This window comes from Musca autumnalis, unplaced genomic scaffold (assembly GCF_047663935.1).
Source record: "Musca autumnalis isolate F117 unplaced genomic scaffold, ASM4766393v1 scaffold_4, whole genome shotgun sequence".
NCBI classification, from domain to species: Eukaryota; Metazoa; Arthropoda; class Insecta; order Diptera; family Muscidae; genus Musca; species Musca autumnalis.
The window spans coordinates 39,897,898-39,919,378 of record NW_027411977.1 but is presented as its reverse complement, the minus strand read 5'-3'; the positions used below and the strand labels follow the sequence as shown (position 1 = coordinate 39,919,378).

The 21,481-nt window shown below is 39.0% G+C and overlaps 1 protein-coding gene across 3 annotated transcripts in view; it reads left to right on the top strand.

Annotated features, from left to right (window-relative positions):
• l(3)72Dp (gamma-glutamyl hydrolase) overlaps positions 1-21,281 on the top strand; it is a 68,439-nt gene extending 47,158 nt beyond the window's left edge. For all 3 annotated transcript variants that reach the window (XM_073986466.1, XM_073986465.1, XM_073986467.1), the window contains 5 exons: positions 3,198-3,248; positions 10,235-10,464; positions 10,524-10,630; positions 20,492-20,589; positions 20,714-21,281. In XM_073986466.1, the coding sequence (XP_073842567.1) occupies positions 3,198-3,248; positions 10,235-10,464; positions 10,524-10,630; positions 20,492-20,589; positions 20,714-21,068 (841 nt within the window). In that variant the 3' untranslated portion in view covers positions 21,069-21,281. The remainder of the gene's footprint in view (positions 1-3,197; positions 3,249-10,234; positions 10,465-10,523; positions 10,631-20,491; positions 20,590-20,713) is intronic.
• Positions 21,282-21,481: the final 200 nt, after the last annotated feature.

Below are 21,481 nucleotides of genomic sequence, written 5' to 3'. Positions count from 1 at the left end.
AAAAATTCCCTGGAAATTTCGGGAAAATCTGTTCAGTAGTTTTGTAGATGTAACATATTTTAAAAAAGTGGGCGTGGTCAAGTCTTTGGGTCCTAAAAAACCACAATTGTCTCGCAAATTAATTTCAAAACCGATACTTTCGTAATTATTGTAAATATAGCATTTTTAAAAAATAGGCTATAGGGGCAGTTCCCAGCCCCTTCCGACATTCAACAAAATATAAAGCCTATTTTTACCGGGGGCCATCCCTGTACATTCCCAATTTCAGGAAAATCAGTTCAGTAGTTATTGTAGAAAAGCATGGTAGAACAATATAAGGTAACATCATTACCCAGCTGACTGAACTGGGATGTAATGTTGGTGTCAAATTCCGTACATATATATTTGTTTCTATTTGCTTTGAATATTAGGGATATTTTCTTTTTTGAGGAAAAAATATATCATTCCGAAGAAAACTATTTCCCCTAAAGACTTCTTCACATCGAGGACATATAACCTTATCCAAGTCCGAACGACGTGCCGCACACTAAAACACCACTTACAGAGGCGGTACAACATTTGTTAATATGTGTGATATTTTGTTAAGTTAAAAAAATAAAGCACTAATAACCATTACCACTTGATTTCAAAGACAAAAGACTGAAACAGCTTCTCCTTTTTCAATGAATTTCCAGCGATCCCAAACATTTTATTAGAATGATCACGGTGCTCTTGAAGCAACTTTAAATGGAAGGTGCATACAGCTGAGCAGTTTTTGCAGATTCTGAAACTACAATAGATGAGAAAAATCAAAAAACAAAAAAAATCGCCCCAGCGCTTTTTAAAAAAACCGCGATTCAAGTTGACCTTTTTAGGGGTTTTCTAGAAATCGCAAGTTCTATCGAAATGGCACTAAAGAAAACGTTGTAGCTATGAAAATTCTCTACAAGATTGACCTTTATGATAGTTTCGTAGGTTCTACCGTTACTGAGATATAGAAGTTCAAATTGGGACAATGCATTGACTGTATCGCTACCTTATAAAACAATGTCATACATGGTGTGCCTTAACTAACTTCAAGTTGAAACCGCTTACACTTGGACATTTTTTGCGGATTTCGAAACAGCAATGTTTAAAGATGAGAAAAAACCAAAAACAAGAAAAAGTCGCTGGAGGGATTTTTTAAAAAAATCACTATCAAAATTCAATTTTTTAGGTTTATTTTAGGGTTTTGCGATTTTGCTTTGAAACCGCAAGTTCTATCGAAATAGAGCTAAAGAAAATGTTGTAGCTGTGAAAAGTCTCTAGAGGATTGACCGTTATGATTTGTTCCTAGGTTTTACTATTTTTGAGATATATAGATTTTCGGGTCACTATTTTAGATTTTTTGTTAGGTTTTCACGATTTTCCTGAAAACGGTAGGTCTTATCGAAATTAGACTAGAGAGAATCTTTTAGCTGTGAAAATTCTCTACAAGATTGGCTTTCGTAATTTTTTCCTAGGTTGTACCATTTTCGAGATATATAAGTTTAAGTTGGGAAATTGCAGTCATGAAATTGTTTTATAAGGAGACAATATAGTCAATGCATTGTCCAAATTTGAACTTCTATATCTCAATAACGGTAAAACCTACGAAATTGTTATACAGGTCAATCTTGTAGAGAATTTTCATAGCTACAACATTTTCTTTAGTGCCGTTTCGATAAGACTTGCAGTTTCCAAGCAAAATCGTGTAAATCTAAAAAACCCCTCAAAAGGTCAACTTGAATCGCGATTTATTTAAAAAGCGCTCCGGGAATTTTTTTTTGTTTTTTGATTTTTCTCATCTATGAATGTTGTAGTTTCAGAATCTGCAAAAACTTCCCAGGTGTAAGTAAGCATCTTCCATTTAAAGTTGCTTCAAGCGAGCCGTGTGATAATGAAATGTGAAAAATATTAGTTTTTTAAATTCCAGTAATTTATAGACATTTTCTTCTTTTGTTTACATATACATGTGACACTAACATTACAAACAACAACATTTTTCTATGTGGTTGTTGTTGAGTTGTATTTGTTGTAGTAGAAAAGATTATGATTGAAAATTAAAAAAGTGGGCGTGGTCAAATTTTCTTTGCATAAAAACCTAAGATGGGTTATGACGAACATTTCAAAAAAAAAAAAAATAAATAAAAATATAAAAAAATAATAATAAAAAAAAATAATTATCCAAATCGGTCCAGCCATTTTCAACTGATGCTATTAGCAACGAACGACATTTGATTTTTATTTATGTAAAATATAGCATTTTTTTTAAAAATAGGGTATAGGGGAGGGATTCCTCCCCCTCGAAATTCAACAAAATATGTAGCCTATTTTTACTGGGGGCCATCCCTGCACATTCCCTGATAATTTCAGGAAAATTAGTTCAGTAGTTTTTGTAGAAAAGATTAAATTTGAAAAAAGTGGATGTGGTAAAATTTTCTTTTGCATAAAAACCTATGATGGGTTATGACGAACATTTCACAAAAAGAATTATCCAAATCGGTCCAGCCGTTCTTAAATGATGCCATTACCAACGAACTACATTTGTTTTTAATTTAAAACCATTATTTATTTTTATGATTGAATCTTTAAATTATTCAAATAAATCTGTGTGTGTGTTGCCTAGTGTAATTGCAAAAATTTGCCAATTTCTAACACGTGTAGTCGTTCATAACGTAAGTAAATAAAAATAAACAAACGATGTTGTAATACAAAAAAGATTAACAGTTTTAATTCTTCCTTGACGTTGTCGTGTCTCAATTAAAAATAGATTTCGATAGTAGACGAAAAAACATTACGAGCATTAAACTAAGTAAGAACCTGCGGTCATTGGGTATAGGCAAATAAATTATTAAATTAAACGTTGTTGTTGTTAAAAAACAATCATTTTGATAAATATCTTTTGAATGGCATACAATGTTGTTGTTGTTGCAAGTGTTACTGCGTGTGTTTTGAAGAGGCATATTGCCTGCCTTTTGGGGTAGTTATCAATGTCATAAAAAAATCATTAATACTCCAGTTAAAATTGATAGCAGATAGTTCGTTGTTTATTGACTGTACCTTTTCTTTTGTTTAGCTACTTAAGATAACGCTCAAAATCGTTGTTTTGATTTGATTCTTCTTCAATTGCCCAGTAAACATTTGTTGTTGCGAAATGTTATATACTAATCATTTATTTTTTATTTTTGTTGTTTTAGGATTGGAAAGCCCAGAGAATACTATGAAGATATTCTATCAAAAATCAATGGGTAAGTTTGTTGGGTACAATTAAGGGAAATGTAAAATAAATCGACAATGTGATACTAAATATTGCCAAGGCGATATCATCATTGTAGTGTTGTAGTAAAATATACATAGCTATACTAACCCTGTCGGACTTTTACCAACTAGTTGACAAAATGGTTGATTATAAATCGATTATTTTTAAACTGGCTATAAATTGGTTGAAAAGTCATCTAGAGTTCAACCAATTTGCAAAGAGAAAAAGGTCAACAATTGTGATTTTTTTGATTGAGATTTTTGGGTTTTTTTTTTGGGTTTTCACGATATTGCTTGGAAACCGCAAGTCCTATCGACATAAGACTAAAGAAAATGGTATAGCTATGAGAATTCTCTACAAGATTGACCTGTATGATAATTTCTTAGGTTTTACCGTTATAGAGATATAGAAGTTCGAATTGGGACATTGACTGTATCGCTAGCTTATAGAACAATGTCATTAAAGTTTTTGCAGATTTTGAAACAACAATGTTCATAGGTGAGAAAAATCCAAAAACAAGAAAAAATCGCTGAGGGGATTTTTAAATAAATCGCGGTCAAAATTCACATTTTTAGGTATATTTTAGGTTTTCGCGATTTTGCTTGGAAACCGCAAGTCCTATCGAAATCGGGCTAATTAAAGTGTTGTAGCTGTGACAATTCTCTAGAGGATTGACCGTTCCTAGGTTTTACTATTTTTGAGATATATAGATGTTAAGGTGACATTTCTCGCTTTTTTGTTAGGTTTTCAAGATTTGCTTAAAAATGGCAAGTCATATCGAAATTAGGCTAGAGAGAATCTTTTAGCTGTGAAAAATTTCTACAAGATTGGCTTTAGTAATATTTTCCTAGGTTGTACCGTTTTCGAGATATATAAGTTTATGTTGGGAAATAGCAGTAATGACTTGTAAAACAATGTCGATCGAGGCGATCCAGTCAATGCAATTTGAACCTCCATATTTCAATAACGGTAAAACCTATGAAATTATCATAAAGGTCAATCATGTCGAGAATATTCATAGCTACAACAGTTTCTTTAGTCCCATTTCGATAGGACTTGCGGCTTCCAAGAAAAATCGCGAAAACCTAAAAAAAACGCTCCGGCGATTTTTTCTTGTTTTTGGATTTTTCTCACCTATGAACATTGTTGTTTCAAAATCTGCAAACACTTCCCAGGTGTAAGCACCTTTGCTGAACATTTACGTACACGTTGTTTACATTGTTCTGGATTAAAAAAGGAACACGAAACAAATTTACAAATTACCCCCTCCCCTTTAACAAAACATACCAGAGAGAATCAATATGAAAAGTCAAAGTCATTAAAACGAACAAAAAAGTGTTCTTTGTTTCACATTATATTTTATTTTTATAATTATAATTGTTCCACAAACATCCCAGACCGGACAGGTGAGACTTCTCTCATACCAATGAGTACACCCCGATTCATATTAGCTCAATGATATGGGACCTACTGTTTATCGCCGAGTCCGAACGGCTCACAGTGTTGCCGCTTCTATACAAATGTGGACAAAAATAGAAGGCGTTGAACTAGGTTGATGAATTTTTGCACGAGTACTTATGAGGGCACAGGAATGAAAAATATCAACTTGGGTCCATATCGGTTCAGATTTGGATATAGCCCCCATATATATCTTTCCCCGATTTTGCTATAACTCGGCCAATTTTAATCGAATAGCCTTCAAATTTAATATTTTTCATATTTAAAGAGCTATAACTTCATTATGGATGCACATATCGACAAAATTCTTTCAGATTCCTTGTATCGGATGTGTTTACTGTTAGAAAAAAACATAAACATATGTAAAAGTTAACATCACATTTTTTGATTTTTGTCCACGCGGCAACACTGTGCGGCGTGTCTAAGACACCACTTGTAGAGAAGTTGTACAAGGCTGAAATACTCAGAAAATGTCGCCAACATTTGCCACCGTTGAAAAGTGTTTGATGTTGACTGGCCGGGGAATCGAACCCACGACCTTTAGCGTGCAAGGCGGGTGTGCATACCATTGCACCACTGACTATAAATAGGCTTAAAATAGTTAGTGTATAACAAAAACATTGTTCCACAACATCCCAATACGGGACAAGGGAGACTTCTCTCATATCAATGAGTGCACCCCGATTCATATTAGCTCAATGATATGGGTCCTACTGTTTATCGCCGAGTCCGAACGGCGTTTCTAAGACACCACTTGTAGAGAAGTTGTACAAGGCTGAAATATTCAGAAAATGTCGCCAACATTACTGAGGGGTATTTTGCCACCGTTGAAAAGTGTTTGATGTTGACTGGCCGGGGAATCGAACCCACGACCTTTAGCGTGCAAGGCGGGTGTGCATACCATTGCACCACTGACTACAAATAGGCTTTAAATAGTTAGTGTATAATAAGTTAAAAAGTAATCCAGCGATGGACAATACTGACTACTTAGGATCTCATCGCCTTGTAAAAATAGTCAGTTGGCATAGGGGAAAATAGTCGATAAAAAGTCAGTTGTGTTTACAAAATAGCTAGTTTTAAGTTAGCTTTAAACCGATTTCAGTCTCTACAGGGTATGCATCACATAGTTAGCACCATCTGGCTGAAAGAACTCATACGATTTGAACCTGAGCATCATGTGCGCCGTCCACAAGAAACATGATGAGACTGGGTGCTGGGTTATAAGTCTGCTTCCTATTGCTTGTTAAGGTCTTTCAGGGATATTGTGTAAACGACTAAAGTCTATGGTCAAAGAAATAATTGGGCGGCTTTAGACCTGTCAAATTCACAAGCGATCAAATATTTACCATACGGCAAATCTTGGAAAAGACCCAAGAGATGCAGATCGACACTTGCCCTTATATACGCTCAATAGTATTCTAGGCCATGTCTGAATTTGGAATTCCTGAAAAGCTCATTTGGCTTTGTAAGGCAATATGAAATTATAATAATAATAATTGTTCCACAAACATCCCAGACGGGACAGGGGATACTTCTCTCATATCAATGAATGCACCCCGATTCATATTAGCTCAATGTTTATCGCCGAGTCCGAACGGCGTGTCTTACGACACCACTTTGTAGAGAAGTTTTACATGGCTGAAATACTCAGGAAATATCGCCAACATTATTGAGAGGATTTTGCCACTGTTGGAAATTTTGATGTTGCCTGGCCGGGGAGTCGAGCCCACGACATTCTGCGAGCAAAGCGGATGTGCATACCATTGCACCACGGTGGCACCCAATATGAAATTATACCCCAGTTTAAATAGGAAAGAACCTCTTCGAACATTTTAGTACCAAAAAAAGTTTCAGGCAAGGCGACCGCCTTCCATGTGACCTATTCAACATTCTGCTGGAAAATATTATACGAGATGCATACGTTAAAAATGACACAATATACACCATTAGCCACATGTTACCTGCTTATACAGTCGGTACTGACGTCATGGATCAATCAGTAAAAGAAGTAACTGATACCTTTAAAAAAGTGGAAAGAAAATATGCTAAAGTGGGTCTGACCGTAAACAGCGACAAGACCAAGTTGCAGGTATGGCTTAGGTAAGCAGTTTAAAAATAAAGACACGTTGACGAGGAAGCGTGGACTTGACCACGAAAAAACAGGAAAAAATGAGTACTTTCGGTAAAAAAAATTTCAAAACTGTCCTCGAACAGCGAACTTGTTGAACTTTTGTGTGTATTGCTGTTGTTGTGTGTGTCACCGTGGTGCAATGGCATGTACACCTCCTTGCACTCTGAAGGTCGTGGGTTCGATTCCCCGTTTTCCTGTATGGGGTTCTCGCTATATCTCCAGGTCTAGAAATGTGGCTTTTCGATAGGTTATATCCACAAAGCTTCTGGCAGGGCTGTTGAAAAGGTCCAGTGTGTTGGTTGAGCCAAAACTGCTCTGGTTTATCGTGGCAGCTTACGCTCTTCAACTGCGATAGATGATCGCATTCACATGATAGGTTTTTACGTCATCTGCTACTGAATCTCTTTGAATGCTATTCAAATCTGCTAGGTAGGCTTGCAGATCTAGGGCTACGCCACCATCACTGTGTCAATCACACCGCTTGCTTTGGTTGAGTCGTCGACTAATATGTGAGGAGATGGCGGCCAGCGCTGTTGTCGTGCTGTGCTGCTTACGGAACCCATGCTGATGATCGGCAACTGAATAGCTAATGCAGATGCTGGAGAGGAGTAAAGCCTCAAGAGTCTTTGCGATAAAAACTGCAGTCGGTCTGTACGATTAACCTTTGCCGGCATCCTTGCCTGGCTTCAGTAGCAGTACGTTCCTAGTGGAATTTTCGACATCATCCGTTGTTGTTGTTGTTGTTGTTGTAACAACGCAAATGTGGTCGTTCGTGTATTATTTCAGTTATCAGGTTCCTCTGTATGCAGATTCAAGAATTCCTCAACCTGGACTGGTTGCGTCCATAAGGAATCAGGAGACAGGTGAGTGGGGTTAGCTGGGCAGCTAAACAAATGCAGTATGTCGTGTGGTCCCAATCCACATGCTGGGCATGTGTTTGGTATCGTGGCGTCAATTCGGGCCCAATACGAATTGAGGCGACTGCATCGTCCGGATCCACTCGTGTTTGCCTTGGCAGCTGGCGTTCTTCTGCTGCGATGGATGGGGGGTGGTCTCCAAGTACGGCATTCACACTGTATCTCTGTACTGCCTGCGCAACCGTATCAGTGTGAATGCTATCCAAGCCTGCCTGATAGGCTCGTTGGTGAGGTTCTCCTTTGTACCTTTGGACCTCTCTCTCTAGATCATGAAGATCTCTCCTGACGTGCCTGGGTGGTGGAAGCCTGTCCATTAAATCGTGACAGTGATGCTCACTGCGATAACACCCCAAGCAGGTACCGCATCGACAACATCCTATTGTGTAGACGCACCGGTAAAATCTTCGTCTCCTCATGAAGATGATCCACTGGTGTCATGAGGAGGCACTCTGTTGCAGTCCTCAGGGCAGCATTCTGGCAGGTTTGAATCTTCTTCCACTGCGTTGTGCTAACCTTTGCAGACCACGCTGGCGCCGTATAGATTACCACAGACCGGAATATTTCATTGTAGGTGGTGAACAAGGTTTCTTTGTCAGCTCCCCAAGTGCTACCGGCCAGCGATTTGTGCACCTTGTTCCCACTTCTGATCTTATCGCAAATAGCTGTGGCATGTGCGGATGACTTAAACATGCTATCGAACGTTATACCCAGCATTTTGGGGTAGTTAGTGGTCAGAATCAGTACACCATCGACTAATATGTTCAGTGGGAGCCTCATTTTAGCCGTCCATGTGGTGAACAGTAGAGTTGTGTAGTTCCGAAACGAACTAGTTCCAAGGAACTATTCCGGACAAGGAACTATTGGAACTATATCCAGCTCTTGCGTTTATATAGTTCCTTTAGTTCATATAGTCCCCTACGGTTTGATGAAAGAGAAAGATTCGTTGAACTATATCGGTCTCGGAACTATTTGGAACTATGGAACTATATTAAGGAACTAGTTCCTTCTGGGAAAAGGTACTAGAAAGATTGATCCGCTCCGGGAACTAGATTGCCCAACTCTAGTGAACAGTGTGGCAGTGGATTTAGCGGCGGATATTTTCATATTCCTCAGATGGAAGAACTGCACTAGGTCAGCTAAGTAGACATTTAACCTATCACAATGTCATCGCTCAGGAGGATGATGGAGGGACTGTCGTAGTCGCTCACATGGACGAGTTCGGACCAACCCCTGAGATGCATGCACTCCCGGCATCGATTGCATCCTGCCGAAGATTGAGTGTGATAAATGCGGATGAGACAAAACGAACACATTTACATGGGTCCTAGCATGGATCAAACAAATCCGTAGCAGACGTTCCGGTATATGCTGCTATCAACACAGAAAAACGATACAATACAAATACCTGAGATGCCAGACACAGACCGAAACACTGTTCTTGTGTGATTCCGGGTCAATCTGGTATCGAAGTACCCGCTGCCGTGGGATTGTCATTGCTGCTTTAGTACAGTGTGTCGATTTTAGTTGTTTTGCTTTTCCCTTTGCACGTTAAATGTCCAGTTTCGATTCCCGGGCCGGGCAATGTTAAATTTTCAACGGCGGCAAAATACCTCCGTATGTACTCAAAATTAGTATCAAATAGGTGTATGAAACGAATATGGGCTCTATCGGTTCACGTTTTGGTGTAGCCCCTATATAACGGTACCTCCCGTTTTTAGGTATTTTGACTATTTTTTGGCCGAACTACCTATAATTTGATATTTGAGGTTCCCAGTGGTCAAAAAATGTCTTTACCAAAAATTGTCAACTTAGCTGCATGCTTTGGTATATGCCCCATGTAACGATACCTCCCGACTTCAGGTAATTTGAAGATATTATCTTCATTTTTTACCGAACTACCAGTAATTTGAAATTCGGGGTTACCAGTGGTCAGAAAACAATCCTCAAAAAATCGTGAAGGTGGGTCCATGTGTTTGTGCTTTCCGATTTTGGGTATTTTTTGTCCGAAGTAGCAGTAATTTGACAGTTAATGACAGATATTTTTTGTAATTTGACATTTAAGATTCCCAGTGGTCACAGACCTTCTCCAACAAAAATTGTTAACATAGGTTCATGTTTTGGTGTAGCCCCAATATAATTGTACCTCCCCATTTTGGGAAATTTTTAAGACATTAGCTAAATTTTTTACCAGACTACCTGCAAGTTGACATTTGAAGTTCCATGTGGTCAAAAATCTTCTCCACAAAAAAAAAAAAAAAAAGTCAACATAGGTCCATGTTTTGGAGTACTGCTCAAATAACCGCCGGATTTCAGGTACTTTAAATTATACCTAGTGTGCTTAGGTATTTGGGGGTCGCAAAACTTCCTCACCTAAAATTGGTACTTTAAAGAAAGAAAATTATTCCATATAAGTTCAGAATATTTTACTTGTTATCAATAATAATGCATTTTTGTCCCTATTTTTTGCAGAGTCCTACTTCCGGGTGGTGCTACACATTTCAATCAATCGAATGGTTATGCCGATGCTGGACGTCACATTTATGAAATTGCCATGAAAATCAATGATGAAGGTACATATTTTCCAGTATGGGGTACATGTTTGGGTTATGAGTTGTTGGTGTACCTATCGGCAAATGGTACTGAACCAAGAACCTATTGTTCATCGTCAGCCCAACCTTTGCCATTGGAATTTAAAGAAGGTTTGTAAAGTGTTACACAAAATCAAGGGATTTCATTATTAACTGTTATTTTATTTTAGATTTTCAAGAATCAAGAATGTTCCGTAATGCCAGTCCCGAAGTTATTGATATTTTAAAGAATTATCCGGTTACGGCGAACTTTCATATGTACTGTTTTACAGAGGAGGTATGTTGTTGTTATTTGTTGCAATTGGGACAGTGACAAATGTTACATCTTAATTATGTCTACAAAATTTGAGATATTATTCATAAACAGTCACGATCATAGCACTGTTTCACAGTGGCCACGGTGCGCCAGAACTAATTTGAAATGGAAGGTGCTTACACCTGGGAAGTTTTTGCAGATTCTGAAACTACAATGCTCATAGATGAGAAATATCAAGAAACAAAAAAATCGACGGAGGGATTTTCAAATAAATCGCTATTTAAGTTCACATTTTTAGGGGTTCTTTATGTTTTCACGAGATTGCTTGAAACCCGCAAGTTATATCAAAATGGGAATAAAGAAAATGTTGAAGCTGTGAAAATTATCTACACGATTGGATGATCTATTTTTTCCTATGTTGTACCATTTTCAGGATATATACGTTTAATTTGGGAAATTGCAGTAATGACATTGTTTTATACGGAGGCGGTACAGCCAGTGCATTGTCTCAATTTGAACTTCTACGAGTATATCTCAAAAACGGTGAAACCTACGAAAATATAATAAATGCTAATCTTGTGGAGAATTTTCACAGCTACAACATTTTCTTTAGGCCCATTTACATAGGACTCACGGTTTCCAAGCAAAATCGTGAAAACCTAAAGAACCCCTAAAAATGTGAACTTAAATCGCGATCTATTTGAAAATCCCTCCGGCGATTTTTTTGTTTCTTGATATTTCTCATCTATGAACATTGTAATTTCAGAATCTGCAAAAACTTCCCAGGTTTAAGCACCTTCCATTTAAATTTGGTTAAGGCACCCCGTGTGGTATAAAGGGAAAACTTTATAGACAAATTTTTAAAAAATTAGAAAAAAAATAGTAATTATTCGAATCTCACTACCAAATAGGACTCTTAAAATTTTTGTAACTAATCGTATTTAATACAAAACAAGTAAAAAAGTTTCAGTCGGCTTTGCAGATAGAGATATACCCTCAGCCTGTGTATATTGAAACAATTTTTTCCCAAAAAAACGTATGTATTTAGGTGATTTTAAAAATTTTGGGCGTATGAACCGACGAAAATGGTTAAGATTAAAGATCAAAAGTTTTGCGGAGGAATGGATTGTTCATTAAGGAAGTGTGTCTCCAGACACTAAATATGGTGCCATAGGAGGTTTTTGCACCCTGCGGGCTGTTTGCCAAAGATGTATGGACTTGTCCCTGAAAAAAATATTTACCATCGTAATTGAGGCAGCGAATGCAAGTTGCTTCAACAAAAATCAAAGTGATTCGATAGTAGGTCCTAAAGTGAACTTATCCGAAATTTTGTGTGGGAGGTACCGGATGGAGTGGACAAATATAGTCCATATTTTAACCTGATCTATATCTGGTAGATATATTAGGATGTGTGAAGTATGGACCAGTTCGGCCACTCCCTTCAAGAGTTACCGTACGAACAAATTTTCCGAACATTTTTGAACTTTTGTGGGGGAGGTACCTGAAGGAGTAGACCGATATGGCTTATCTTCGAACTTAAACTATGTTTGGACAAAATATTACTAAGGACAAGTTTTGGACCGAATCGGCAGATCCGTTCGAGAGTTATCTTGCGCTTCAACCACCTCAAACGGAGTCATAGAGGTTTGTTTGCAACTTTCAGGCTATTTTCTCAGGATGTATGGACGTGTCCCTTATGAAACTTTTACCGTCGTGTAGAGGGCGGTGAATACAAGTTGCTAAAACAAAAATCAAAGCGATTCGAGAGCAGGTCCTAAACTGAACTTATCCGAAATTTTGTGTGGGAGGTACCAGAACCACATTGGAACCACATCTAAGTCTGGTAGACATTTCATGATTTGCAAAGTATGGACCAAATTGTTTATTCCCTTCAAGAGTTATCGTACGTACAAATTTTCCGAAAAATTTCGAATTTTTGTGGGGGAGGTGCCGTAAGGAGTGGACCAATATAACCCATCTTCGAACTTAAACTAAATTTGGACAAAATATTACGAAAGCCAAATTTTGGACCGAATCGGTTGATCCGTTCGAGAGTTATCGTGCGCTCCAGCCAGGCAGACAGACAGACGGACGGACATTGCTCAATCGACTCCAAATTGTCTGAAACACATTTCGTCCAAACATACTTGGGGTCTTAAACTATTATTTAGATGAGGCACATTTTGCCCGTATGAAAGTGTAAATACCCTCGTTAGCATAAATGCTGAGGGTATAAAAAATCGGTAGGTACAAAAGCAAGTAAGAACGGCGTTAAGTTCGGCCAGACTGAACTTGTTATACCCTCCACTACGAGTTGTATTGAAGTCAAATGGAACAATTAGTTTCTTTTCGTTTATGAAGAAGAAGACTAAATGCCAAATTTCAGCAAGTTCAGTAAAACAATGTGGCTAACCTTCAAAATACCGAAATTCGGGAGGTACGCTTCTATATAGGAATCCGCGCATCTATACTGATAATTCCCTTCTGTAATATTTTATAACCCCATGGAAGACTAAATAAAAAATTTTAGTCTTTCGGTGGGATATTGATGTAACAACCTTCAGAATTACGAAAATCGGGAGGTATCGTTCTATGGGGAAATATGGACCTGTTCGGACGAATTTCAGTCAGAAAGACAGAAATCCAACAAAGACTAAACACCAAATTTCAGCCATGTCGGTGGGATGCTGTGGCCACAACCCTCAAAATACCGAAATCGGGAGGTGGATATATTACGAAAAATTCCATATGGAACGTTTAATACCCCAAATGAAGACTAAATACCAAATTTCAGCCATTTCGGTGGATTATTGAGGCCACAGCCTTCAAAATACCGGAAATAGGCAGGCACCGTTCTTTAGGGGCTATATTAAGACGTGAACCTATACCGAAAAATTTCAGGTGGAAAGTTTTATACCCCCAACGAAGACTAAATACCGAATTTCAGTCATTTCTGAGGAATATTGAGGCCACAACCTTCAAAATACCGAAAATAGGGAGATATGTTCTATGGGGGCTATATGAAGGCGTGGACCTATACCGACAAATTTCATATGGAACGTTTAGTACCCCAAATGAAGACGACATATCAAATTTCCGACATTTCGGTAGAATATTGAGGCCACAACCTTCAAAATACCGGAAATAGGGACGTACCGTTCTATGTGGGGCTATACTAAGGCGTGGGCCTGTACCGACAAGTTTCTGTAGGAAAGTTTTATACCCCCCATCGAAGACTAAATACCAAATTTCTGCCATTTCGATGGAATATTGTGGCCACAACCTTCAAAATACCAAAAATCGGGGCTTATCGTTCTATGGGGGCTACATGAAGGCGTGGACCTATACCGACAAATTTCTGGGGGACAGTTGTATACCCTCAAGGAAGACTTAGTACACAATTTTCTGTCAGTTCGGTGTGATAATGAGGCTAAAACATTCAAAATACCGAAAATCGGGTGGTACCGTTCTATGGGGGCTATATCAAAACGTGGACCGATATAGCCCATTTGCAATACCAAACATCCTAGAAACTTCCATACCGAATTACAAAGCTCTATCTCAAAAATTGCGAGCTATATATTGATTTCAACAGACGGTTATATCGACTTAGAATTTTACCCTGATCAAGAATATATATACTTTATAGGGTCTCCGATGAATATTTCGATGTGTTACAAACGGAATGACAAATTTAATTATACCCTCCATATTATGATGGAGGGTATAAATATTCTATTCGGAGTTAATATTTATGGGTATTTCTTTGTATAAATTGTTACAGAACTCGACTTTTTCAAGACGCGATATCTCTGGAAACGTTAGCCAAAAAAATCTGGAAATATACTGAAATGTTTTGCTGAGGAGCAAAAAATAACGAAAATCAAAAACCACTTTTTGAAAAAGTGTACGGTGGTTTCACTCAGAATTCCCCATACATAACCAGTAATTTGAATTTTTTCATTTGTAATTCGAATTATTTCATATGTAATTCGAATTATTTCATTTGTAATTCGAAGTTTTTCATTTGGGATTTCAAATGAAAAAATTCAAATTACAAATGGAACAATTCGAATTACAATTGAAATGATTCGAATTACTTACTTACTTAGCTGGCCCATTGCAGAAAAATTGTTCCATAGGCCGAACTAAGAAAAGATCTCCATTTCTCTCTATTTGTTGCTTCGCACTCTGGAATACCGCGCCTTTTCATCTCATCATCCACTTGTTTGCGCCATCTATTCCTTGGCTTGCCAATTCTGCGTGCACCGCCAAGCGGTCCGTATTTATACGCCTTTTTAGCGAGTTCATCATCGCTCATTCTTATGATATGGCCTAGCCAACGCAATCGCTGCATCTCGATACGTTTAACAACATTGATGTCGTTGTATAGTAGATACAGCTCGTGGTTCATGCGACGTCGATATTCACCGTCAACGCAGATTGGTCCGTAGATCTTTCGACGAATTTTTCTCTCAAACACACCAAACACTGTCATGTCTGCTTGGGCAAGTACCCAGGCTTCGGAGCCATACATCAGCAGGGGTAGTATCAGTGTTTTGTAGAGCGTTATTTTTGTTTGACGAGATGTAGCTTTGTTTTTAAACTGCTTACTTTAACCAAAGTAGCATCTGTTGGCCAATACAATTCTTCTTTTTATTTCACAACTGATGTCGTTTGTTGTGTTTACGGAGGTGCCGAGGTAGACGAAGTCTTTTACTACCTCAATATTAAAGGAACCAACTTTCACAGTCAGTCCGAGCTCAATGGACGCATTGCGCGTCGACACCATCAACTTGGTCTTCTCACCGTTTACCGCCAGACCCATTTTGGCAGATTCTCCTTCGACCTTCATAAAGGTATCAGTTACTTCTTTTACTGATCGGCCCATGATGTCTATATCATCAGCATAAGCAAGTAACATGTGACTATTGGTCAATGTACACCAACTTCTTTTGACGTTTGCCTCTCGTATAACCTTTTCCAGCAGGATGTTGAAGGGATCACACGAAAGGCTGTCTCCTTGTCTGAAACCTCTTTTGGTACCACACTCTTCGGAGAGGTTCTTTCCTATTTTAACTGAGGACCTCGTGTCAGTTAAAGTCATTGTACAAAGCCGGATGAGCCTTGCGGGGATACCAAATTCAGACATGGCTTGGAATACCTTTGAACGCAGCGGGCTGTCGAAGGCTGCTTTATAATCGACAAAAAGGTGGTAGGTGTCGATCTGAATCTCTTGGGTCTACTCCAATATTAGCCGCAGGGTAAATAAATATCTGGTCAATGGTGGACTTGCCAGGTCTAAAGCCGCATTGGTATTGTCCAATTATCTCGTTGACCATAGGCTTTAGTCGTTCGCACAATATCCCTGACACGATCTTGTAGGCAATAGGGAGTAGACTTATGCCCCTATAGTTAGAGCATACAGTCTTATCTCCCTTCTTGTGGACGGGGCACAGGATACTCAGGTTCCAATCGTCGGGTACTCGTTCTTTCTGCCAGATGGTGCGAACTAGGTGATGAATACACCTTATCAACGTGTCGCTTCCGGATTTGAACAGCTCGGCTGGTAAGCCATCGGCTCCTGCTGCCTTATTATTTTTATTTATTTATTTATTTATTTAAATATTTATTACAATTAAAAATTATAATTAACTTATAGCTAAAAGCACTAGCGACTACGGCTATCGGCTTGCCTTATTATTCTTCAGCCGATTTATTGCTGTCTTTACCTCATCTTGGCTGGGCGGTATATATTCAATACCATCTTCTGGGATTGGGACTGTGTTATCTTCGTCGTCTTCGCTGCTATTGGATACCAACAGTTTTGAAAAATGTTATTTCCATATCCTGAGTACACTATCTGTATCGGTTACCAAATTACCTTGCTGGTCTCTACAGGAGGATGTGCCTGTACCAAAGCCATCAGTTTGATGCTTGACTCTTTGGTAGAATTTTCGGACTTCATTCTGGCTCCTGTACGTCTCGATTTTTTCACACTCCCGCTTTTCCATCTCTCTCTTTTTCCTGCGGAAAAGACGTTTCTCCTCTCTCCTTTTCTCCCTGTATCTCTCTCGTGCGCTACGCGTTGCTACGGATTGTAAAGTAGCCCTATATGCCGCATTTTTCTCTTCGGTGGCAGCACGACACTCCTGATTATACCATGGATTCCTTGTTGGAGGTCTCTAGTATCCAAGTATGGATTTTGCGGTTGTTTGCATGGAGTGGGCAATGTTTTGACATTGCGCTGATATGTTATCGGGATGAGGTGTGCTTTAATTAAGCAATTGGGCTAGTTGAGTGGAATATGCTGTGGCTATCTGTTGTGATTGCAGCTTACCGATGTCTAACTTTCGTGTTGTGTCTGTTCGTACTTTGTTTGCTACGTTTAAGCGGGTGCGTACCTTTGCTGCAACTAGGTAGTGGTCCGAGTCTATGTTTGCTCCTCGGAACGAGCGTACATCCAACACCATCGATGAGTGTTTTCCATCGAACACAACGTGATCAATTTGATTTCTTGTTTTCCGATCTGGAGACAGCCAGGTGCCCTTATGGATGTCGAGATATTTAAATCTGGTGCTGCTAACTACCATGTTTTTGCCGCTGCGAAGTCTTATCAGCCTCATGCCATTGTCAGAAGTTTCATTGTGGAGACTGAATTTTCCGACTGTTGGGCCAAAGATATTTTCCTTTCCAATTTTGGCATTAAAATCGCCTAGAATAATTTTAATGTCATGGGCAGGACATGACCGTTGATGTTTCTCCTAAGCGCTCATAAAATATATCTTTGTTCTGTTCGTCCTTGTCTTCAGTGGGAGCATGAGCGCAAATAAAGCTGATGTTGAAGAATTTTGCTTTTATTCGAATTGCAGCAAGTTTTTCATTCACTGGGGTGAAGCTTGATACCAGATGTTTTAGCCTCTGACTAACTAGGAATCCGCAATCAAACTCATGCTTCACGTCATGGCAGCTATAATGCAGTGTGTCACCTTTAGCTGTTGTTGTGACGCCTTTCCCAATCCATCGTATTTCCTGTATGGCAGTAATATCGGCCTTGTACTTTTCCAGTACGTCTGCCAATGCCAAGACTGCACCGTCTCTATAAAGAGTGCGAACATTCCAGGTGCAGATTCGCAAATCATGGTCCTTAAAACGTCAACTTTAGAGGGGTTTGTTTTTCTTTTCTTTCGATCTGGAGTGTCGTGCTGCCACCGAAGAGAAAAATGCGGCATATAGGGCTACTTTACAATCCATAGTAACGCGTAGCGCACGAGAGAGATACAGGGAGAAAAGGAGAAACGTCTTTTCCGCAGGAAAAAGAGAGAGACGGAAAAGCCGGAGTGTGAAAAAATCGAGATGTGCAGGAGCCAGAATGAAGTCCGAAAATTCTACCAAAGAGTCAAGCATCAAACTGATGGCTTTGGTACAGGCACATCCTCCTGTAGAGACCAGCAAGGTAATTTGGTAACTGATACAGATAGTGTACTCAGGATATGGAAACATGTTTCAAATCTGTTGGTATCCAATAGCTGCGAAGACGACGAAGATACCACAGTCCCAATCCCAGAAGATGGTATTGAATGTATACCGCCCAGCCAAGATGAGGTAAGGACAGCAATAAATCGGCTGAAGAATAATAAGGCAGCAGGGGCCGATGGCCGAGCTGTTCAAAACCGGAGGTGACACGCTGATAAGGTGTATTCATCAGCTAGTTAGCACCATCTGGCAGGAAGAACGAGTACCCAACGATTGGAACCTGAGTATCCTGTGCCCCGTCCACAAGAAGGGAGATAAGACTGTACGCTCTAACTATAGGGGCATAAGTCTACTCCCTATTGCCTACAAGATCGTGTCAGGGATATTGTGCGAACGACTAAAGCCTATGGTCAACGAGATAATTGGACCATACCAATGCGGATTTAGACCTGGCAAGTCCACCATTGACCAGATATTTACCCTGCGGCAAATCCTGGATAAGACCCAAGAGATGCAGATCGACACCTACCACTTTTTAAAGCCGCCTTCGACAGCCCGCTGCGTTCAAAGGTATTCCAAGCCATGTCTGAATTTGGTATGCCCGCAAAGCTCATCCGGCTTTGTAAAATGACTTTGACTGACACGAGGTTCTTAGTTAAAATAGGAAAGAACCTCTTCGAAGAGTTTGGTACCAAAAGAGGTTTCAGACAAGGAGACAGCCTTTCGTGTGATCTCTTCAACATCCTGCTGGAAAAGGTTATACGAGAGGCAAACGTCAAAAGAAGTGGCACAATCTACACCAATAGCCACATGTTACTTGCTTATGCTGATGATATAGACATCATGGGCCGATCAGTAAAAGAAGTAACTGATACCTTTATAAAGGTCGAAGGAGAATCTGCTAAAGTGGGTCTGGCGGTAAAAGGTGAGAAGACCAAGTTGATGCGGTCGACGCGCAATGCGTCTATTGAGCTCGGACCGACTGTGGAAGTTGGTTCCTATAATATTGAGGTAGTAAAAGACTTTGTCTACCTCGCCACCTCCGTAAACACAACAAACGACATCAGTTGTGAAATAAAAAGAAGAATTGCATTGGCTAACAGAGGCTACTTTGGTTTAAGTAAGCAGTTTAAAAACAAAGCCACATCTCGTCAAACAAAAATAACGCTCTACAAAACACTGATACTACCCGTGCTGATGTATGGCTCCGAAGCCTGGGTACTTGCGCAAGCAGACATGGCAGTGCTTGGTGTGTTTGAGAGAAAAATTCATCGAAAGATCTACGGACCAATTTGCGTTGACGGTGAATATCGACGTCGCATGAACCACGAACTGTATCTGCTATACAACGACATCAATATTGTTAAACGTATCGAGATGCAGCGATTGCGTTGGCTAGGCCATATCATAAGAATGAGCGATGATGAACCCGCTACAAAGGCGTATAAATACGGACCGCTTGGCGGTGCACGCAGAATTGGCAGGCCAAGGAATAGATGGCGCAAACAAGTGGATGTTGAGATGAAAAGGCGAGATAAACCAGAGTGCGAAGCAAGAAATAGAGAGGAATGGAGATCTTGTCTTAGTTCGGCCTATGGAACAATTGTTTTGTAATGGGCCAGCTAAGTAAGTAAGTATGCATAGTTTATGATTATTACTTAACACTATGCCATATTTACCCAAAAATATTTTCAAAACCTGCATAAAAACATTGCCTATATTATTCGGGAAAATCGATTATCCGTAATGCCTCCGATCCCGACCATCACGGATAATCGAGGTCCGACTGTACCTCAAATCGGTTGAAAATATATATGGGAATTATATCCAAATCTGAACCGACTTGCACCAAAAACAAAATCGTTCTTAATATGGCCAAAAAATGAATTTCCCCAAAGTTCAGCTGAATCTGTTAGTAAATGCGACCTGTGCGTTGCGAACAAAAATACATGGACAGACGGACGGACAGACATGCATAAATCGACACAGAAAGTGATTCTATGTATGTCCCCAAAAGGAACTAAAATTTTGCATCCCTTACCCCAATGCGGTGTAGGCTATAAATAGCATTTATAGAATTCCATTGTTTCCAACCCCCTTTTCCTTCTTTCACTTTCTTTAAATAATAATTTGCACCTTGGAGTTTAATGGATATACGTACATATCTACTGTTTGATTCCCACTCGATACTCCAAAAATATACCTTCCTAATGGAGGTGCTCATTTTATATTATTTGGAATTCAATTAGATGCAGGACAAAACATCCATTAGAATGGCAGTATGGTATAAGCGTGTCTCTTTTTGAGCACGCATAACTTCTTTAGCATCAGAACTTATTATTAATATTTAATACAAATTACATTATAACTGAATATAAATAAACCTTTGTGCGTATTTGCTTTTAGACATTTGCCACGATGAAATTGGATACAATGTGGAAGGTGATGAGTCTCAATCATGATTGGGATGGTAGTGAATTTATATCCACCATTGAGCACAAAAAGTAAGTGTGCTGATAAATAATTCACATAATTTCTTTATTTTTGTTCTTTATTTTTTGCATAAGATTTTTCTTCGGTAATAATTGTGCGTGTTTTCCACATTTCCTCTTTTTTCTCTTTCCTTAGATATCCGTTTTACGGCGTCCAATTTCATCCAGAAAAAAATCTCTATGAATTCGTACCAGATCGCAATATAACCCATACCACCCTTGCCATCAAGACTTCACAATATTTTGCAGATTTCTTTGTTGGTGAGACACGACGTAATCGTCAATATTTCCAAAATGAAACCGAAGAAATGGAATCGCTAATTTATAATTATGCACCGAAATATACCGGAGCAATAGGATCATCATTTATGCAACAGTATCTGTTTGATGAACAACCCATTGAACGGGTTGGTGGTGGTGCTGACAAGGCTGTTGCTGCCAGCCTCTTAGGTTTAATTAGCATTTTTGTTATTCATCGTTTTTGGTTATGATTGAAAGGGAAGAAAAATGAAAATAGGCTTAATCAAATCAGGAAAAAAATTATGTAAAATTGTGTAATTAATGAAGAACGTGTTTACGGATGAATTAATGTGCTATGTAATACCTCACTAATGTAATTATTGAGATTATTTTCATGTTATTGTTATTTTTACTTACATTACATTTAGGTAGCTGAAATAAAGGTAATAATAATTTCTATGTAATACTTGTTGTGTACATATAACCTACATGTCTATGTGGGAAGGGTATTATAAGCTTTTTTGCCAAAAACGCGTGTATCGCCTTGAAATATTTGTTCTAGCCCCAAATTCTGGTACACCGATATCGGTTATTGTCTAACACCCGACCAACATGAAGTAAAGACAAAACCGCCTGAAGAATAATTGGATCGCAGGAGCTGGTC